Consider the following 6,257-nt stretch of genomic DNA (forward strand, 5'->3'; position numbering starts at 1 on the left):
GACTAAAACAGTAAGATAGGATAAAAGGTATAAAAAGAACCAAATAAACAAAAAGCTATTTAGCTCATAAAATTGAGTTAATAGCTAGGTAAGAATGATCTAAAACAGAGACATAAAATGCATCAAAACTAAAACCTATAACTAAAATAACAAAAGATAAAGGTTAAATGAGATAGGAACGTAAAAAGAGGAAGGGTAAGAACATAAAAAATAAATACATTTCATATCACTTAACGTCCTGAAGAAGCCATTCTTGTTCTTTGCTTTGACTCTTTGGTTGTATTCCTCTTGTCTTCCATGGTGGTGTTTCGCACAATTTCAATGTTTTCCAGAGTTGTTAAGAGTTGATGATGGCTTGTAAAGAGTTACGACTTGCTCGATGCAATTCTTTATTAATATCACGGTAGACCCTAACGTTGGAATATTCATGCCTTTACATTTTTTTCCTGGCTAAGACACTCGATGAAACCGAGCAGATCTTAAAACAACATTTACAGAGCGTCTTAAAAAAACTCTCCTCCGCCCCTCACCCCCCATACACATGAGCAGACACACACGCATTACGCATACTCTTGTCTAAAAAGTCTACACTGCCAGTTCTGTGGAGTTTCGAAATGTTTTTCCGACCTTGCTTGAGTAGATTTGTCTCTGTCTTGTTGCCCCATTGCTCCTTTTTATTTTTCAGTGAGGGAGCTCGTTTGGAATTACACACATTGTGTCTCTGTCCTTGGTGCTGAACCCATTTGCTCTTTTTATGCATTTTTCTTGGTAGTTTTTCTATGTGTTTTTGCTGTTGGCGTTTCACCCCTTTGCTTAGTTTTTATTTTATTTTATTTTTTATTTATTGCTATTATACAGTCTTTGCTTAAGTAGTTATCTGCTTCGTGCTCTGAAGTTTGCATATGGACATACCGCTGCTTGAATCTTGCGCCATTGCTTTGTTTTTTAACTTTTGCAACAACTGTTTCTAACTTACTTAACAATTGTTGATCACTCTCAACAAGTTATTTAAGTTTTCCAAACTGCACAGTTATCATAGAACAATAGCGCACGCAATGTTCAAAACGATATCTAAAATATTAGTCTTCTGTTCATGATGTTAAAGTGTTGGTAAATAGTTTTTGTTGCTCAGTCCCGGAGTTCCAAGCATTCATACAAAGACCTGTGGACGTTTTGTTTTTCCTTCCCCCTTGAGTCCTCAAAATCTTCACAGGAGTCCGTATTGACCTGTTTTTGAATGCAGCGCAACTTAAAACATTGAACTGTTTGTGATACATTTTAAAGCAATCAGCAGTCCAGTTTACAGTAACACTCAGATGCTGGCCTCGTACGTTTGTTGGTTAAAACCCGGTAATACATTAACACTCGCTTGCAATCTGCAAAATCCCAAAGCGAATATTTTTTTCCCTCAACATGTGAGCACTACAAGCCATATTTGAAGACACTTAAAATGTCCTTTGTGTTTTTTGATCCCATGTTAACCCATTAAATCGGGAATGTTAGATAAAGGTAAAGATGAATAAACGAAAGAGAGACCACCATTAAGTAAATGTGGTACATACGTATTTGGATATCGGCTCCCATGCAAGTTTCCAATCAATTAAAACGGTTTCAGAAGAAATTTCAAATTAAAGTTGTCCCACTTTCTGAAAACATTTCTCTGAAAATGTGTGCTTCCCCTGACACAGTTACAGCATCTTCATGTTGTGTTGCGTTTTTCCATCGCAACTGGTCCAATGCTTTTATTCTATTTAATGTTTCGTTTGAATGGTCAGCGTAAGCTCACCTTTAATAGTAAGCAACGTTTTTGTTATTGTTTTCTGTTCTGATAATTAAGGGTAATTTTAGTTGTCTTTTTAAATCCGGAAAGGAAAAGAAAAAAACTTACATTGTGTTGTTATACCTAAACTTACACTCATGGTGTCAGTGTGTACCAGCAAACGAGAGGGCACGGTCACTCTCCACCCTTCTGTCTCAGCGAATTTAAAGCCTGGCTCTGCTGTCTTTTCACCGTTGCCAAAAACCGATTCGTGTGGGACTGCAATGTGACTGTTTTTGTTTGCTGGAAGGCATCACGACTACATCGCTGACATAGTGTTATCTTTTTTTGTCATATTTTCAGTGTGTATGTGGTCTTTCTCATGGTAACAATGGGATACAGCAGATATGCACTGCTCAGCGGCCTTGCTTTTATTTTTCTTGTCCTCCACCCCATCTGTGGAGACGTGAGCTACTCTATTCCGGAGGAGATGAAACGTGGATCTGTAATTGGAAATATCGCTAAGGATCTGGGACTTGATGTGGGCAGACTGTCTGCTCGCAAGGCCCGTATCGATACAGAGGATAACGGTGTAAAATACTGCGGTATAAATCTCAACACTGGAGACCTGATCGTACAAGAAAGGATTGACAGAGAGGGGCTTTGTGCGAAAAAGGCATCATGTGTTGTAAAGCAAGAACTCGTATTGGAAAATCCTTTAGAGCTGCACCGTATTAGTATCCGAGTTCAAGATATCAACGATAATTCACCTCAGTTTAAAGAGGAGTCACTTAAAATTGAAATTCACGAATCGGCAGTCAAGGGTGCAGGTTTTCTTCTAGATGAGGCACACGATGGAGACATCGGAGAAAATGCTGTTCAGGGCTACTCACTACAGCAGAATGATCATTTCAAATTAAATGTGAAGACAAAGGGTGGTGGCCGAAAATATGGTGAATTAGTTTTAGATAAAGAATTAGACAGAGAGGACAAGAAAGAGATTTTGTTGTTGCTTACCGCATTTGATGGTGGCTCTCCTCAGAGATCAGGTACTGTAGTCATACACGTCACTGTGCTGGATGCTAATGATAATGTACCAGTGTTCAGCCAGGCCGTTTATGAAGCCAGTCTGCCTGAAAACTCTCCTCTGGATACTGTTGTACTTGCAGTGAGTGCCACTGATGCAGATGAGGGAATGTATGGTGACGTTACCTATGGTTTTGACCATGTTTCAGATGAAAACCAAGTTTTCTCTCTGAACCCCAAAACGGGTGAAGTTAAAGTGTCTGGATCTATTGATTATGAAAAAGAATCGTCATATGAAATGCAGATTAGTGCAAAGGATGGTCTTGGATTGGCGTCATATGCAACAGTGATCATTGATATTACGGATGTGAATGACAACGCCCCAGTGATATATCTGAAATCACTGACTAACCCCATACCTGAGAATGTGTCACCTGGTACAGAGGTGGGCATCATTAACGTGCAGGATAGAGACTCTGAGAATAACAGACAGGTCCGCTGCTCCATTCAGCAAAACGCCCCTTTTAAGTTGGTTCCTTCTATTAAAAACTATTATTCTCTGGTGACCACAGGACAACTGGACCGTGAAGTAGTGTCTGATTACAACATTACAATCACTGCCACTGACGAGGGCTCTCCACCTCTGTCCTCCTCTAAAACTGTTGAGTTATCTGTAGCAGACATCAACGACAACCCACCTGTGTTTGAGGAACAGTCGTACAGCGCATATGTGAGTGAAAATAACAAACCTGGCTCCACTTTATGTTCCGTTAGTGCTCGAGACCCCGACTGGAGACAAAACGGTACAGTGATTTATTCTCTGTTACCCGGTGAGGTGAACGGTGCCCCGGTGTCCTCCTATGTGTCTGTTAACGGAGACACGGGGGTGATCCACGCTGTGAGGTCGTTTGATTATGAACAGTTCAGGAGTTTTAAAGTCCACGTGATGGGCAGAGACAACGGTTCTCCTCCGCTGAGCAGCAACGTGACCGTCAGTGTGTTCATATCGGATGTGAATGACAACTCTCCTCAGATACTGTACCCCGGGCCGGAGGGCAACTCCTTCATGACCGAGCTGGTCCCCAAAGCTGCACACGGAGGCTCTCTGGTGTCCAAAGTGATAGCGGTGGACGCGGACTCCGGACAGAACGCCTGGCTGTCCTATGATATAGTGAAATCCACTGATCCGGGCCTTTTCACTATTGGTGTCCACAGCGGAGAGATCAGGACACAGCGGGACATTTCCGAGTCTGACAGCATGAAACAGAACCTGATTGTGTCAGTGAAAGATAACGGACAGCCCTCTCTGTCTGCCACCTGTTCCATGTATTTACTGATTTCTGATAACTTGGCTGAGGTGCCAGAACTGAAGGACATTTCTTATGATGAGAAGAATTCCAAACTGACGTCTTATCTGATCATCGCGCTGGTGTCTGTGTCGACGTTTTTCCTGACCTTCATCATCATCATCCTGGGTGTGAGGTTTTGTCGCAGGAGAAAGCCCAGACTGTTGTTTGATGGAGCAGTTGCCATCCCCAGCGCTTATCTCCCTCCTAATTACGCAGATGTTGACGGCACAGGAACTTTACGCAGCACTTACAATTATGACGCCTACCTGACAACAGGTTCAAGAACCAGTGACTTTAAGTTCGTGTCATCTTACAATGACAACACACTGCCTGCTGACCAGACTCTGAGGAAAAGTCCATCAGACTTTGCTGATGCCTTTGGAGATAGTGATTGCTCTCCTGAGGTAGGGATGCGTTTTAGCTCATTCAACTCGTATTTATAGTCTGACATCAAATTTCATAAATTCAAATACGTTATATCAACCATGCATTACTCTAAAAGGTTTAATTTCATAAATATATATTCACCAACTTTTCAAAATGAAGGCCGTCTTTGTCCTTGAGCAGTTGTTCTAGTCTTTCTGTCTAAATGAATTGTGTGTGTGTGTGTGTGTGTNGTCTTTGTCCTTGAGCAGTTGTTCTAGTCTTTCTGTCTAAATGAATTGTGTGTGTGTGTGTGTGTGTGTGTGTGTGTGTGTGTGCGTGTGTTTCCTTTGTAATTTCTAAAACTGCTTTCCTTTCAATGTTTCATTTTGATTGCTTTAAGGTATTTTCTGTATTGATGTAGCCTAGTGAAAAAAATTATACTTAACGTGTGTTTGAAAATTTATTCTTTCAAACTTCTGTTTCATATCATCCTAGTGTTATTGTCAATAACAAACTGATTGAATGCCTTTCATAGTCACTGATTAGCCTCCTCTCTTCATAATGTACTTTATTTAAACCATTAGCACACTCCTGAGATGTTATTTGAGTCTTATAATTGCTGGGAAAAGTCATAATATCTTATATTGAAGTACACTTCTCGGTATTCACAGGTTGTTCAAGTAAAGATAGTGATGGATCTCATGATTGTTTTGAAGCTTCTGTATGACCCAAACACGCTTTGTTGGGGCTGATTATTCATCATTGACCTATTGTTTTCTGCCTGCATAGAATATGACACAGTGACATTCTTCCAGTGTGTAGTCTATTTCTTAATAACATGAGCATTAAAATAATACAAATGCTGTTTCAAACTATATCTCAGAAAAGTGAATACAAATGCCTTTGGTGACCTGAAATCTTTACAGAAACAGATGCTTTTGTCGCAACACAAAAATAATGTATCATTTATCAGCTGTATAGCAGTTTACAGTTGTGTAATGTATATGAGTCTTAGTCATAAGATATCAAGTGATCAATGTGTAAGACAAAAATGAATTCTGTGGCTGCATTTGCCTGGATCCGTAATTTACAATAGATGACTTTGTTGATCAATTTCCTTTCTAGTGATGGAAGGAAATATGTTGTGTTGGTATCTGGCAGTCTGTATATCATGAGTTGGATGACTGAAAACCTACTCACACATGCTGTTGTTGTGTAATAGTGGCATATACACCCCAGGTGGAAGACACTGCCTGAATAATATTGGTCTTTACATATAAAGTCAATCCACTTTCCTTCTTACTTGTATGCTAAACAGGCCTCTCTTGTTTGAGCTCTGTTGTGTTTCATTACTGTCTGATTTGACCACAGCTTAACGAAATTACAACAACAAGAGCTGCTGTGTCTGTGTGTACTGACATCTTCCATGTAGCTTGAGATGAAAGTAAATGTAGAGAAAGATTATAGCTGCTGCGCAGCGATGGGTCGGGTCCGGGCTATTTTTGGCAAATTTAGGCAATTCTGACCAACAAACAGGAGAATAGGAAGACAAGACAGTTGATAACAATGTTCATTTTGGACCACTTGAGGCTTGAACCCACAACTTCTGGAACCAAAGACTGTCATCTATCGCTCTGAGCTAATTGGCAAGTGGCAATACAACAGTGGCTTCACAAATTGAGTAAGCCATTCACTGTTGTGCAGGCAGATTTGAAACCACTGTAAAAAATTCAGTTCTCAAGCCAAAAATCTGAAAA

At 40.3% G+C, this 6,257-nt stretch overlaps 2 protein-coding genes across 6 annotated transcripts in view; both read left to right on the top strand.

Annotated features, from left to right (window-relative positions):
• Positions 1–341, top strand: part of LOC126388570 (protocadherin beta-15-like) — a 2,900-nt gene extending 2,559 nt beyond the window's left edge. Inside the window, exon 2 of the mRNA XM_050041767.1 lies at positions 333–341. Coding sequence (XP_049897724.1) covers positions 333–341 — 9 coding nt within the window. The remainder of the gene's footprint in view (positions 1–332) is intronic.
• Positions 1–6,257, top strand: part of LOC126388510 (protocadherin gamma-C5-like) — a 329,671-nt gene that overhangs the window by 115,174 nt on the left and 208,240 nt on the right. Inside the window, exon 1 of one of the 5 annotated variants that reach the window (XM_050041658.1) lies at positions 2,060–4,538. The exons of the other annotated variants lie outside the window; for them this stretch is intronic. Within the exon in view, the coding sequence (XP_049897615.1) occupies positions 2,142–4,538 (2,397 nt within the window). The 5' untranslated portion in view covers positions 2,060–2,141. Of the gene's footprint in view, positions 1–2,059; positions 4,539–6,257 lie in introns of those variants that run through there. 5 annotated transcript variants of the gene reach the window in all.

Source organism: Epinephelus moara, chromosome 4 (genome assembly GCF_006386435.1).
Source record: "Epinephelus moara isolate mb chromosome 4, YSFRI_EMoa_1.0, whole genome shotgun sequence".
Lineage (NCBI taxonomy): Eukaryota > Metazoa > Chordata > Actinopteri > Perciformes > Serranidae > Epinephelus > Epinephelus moara.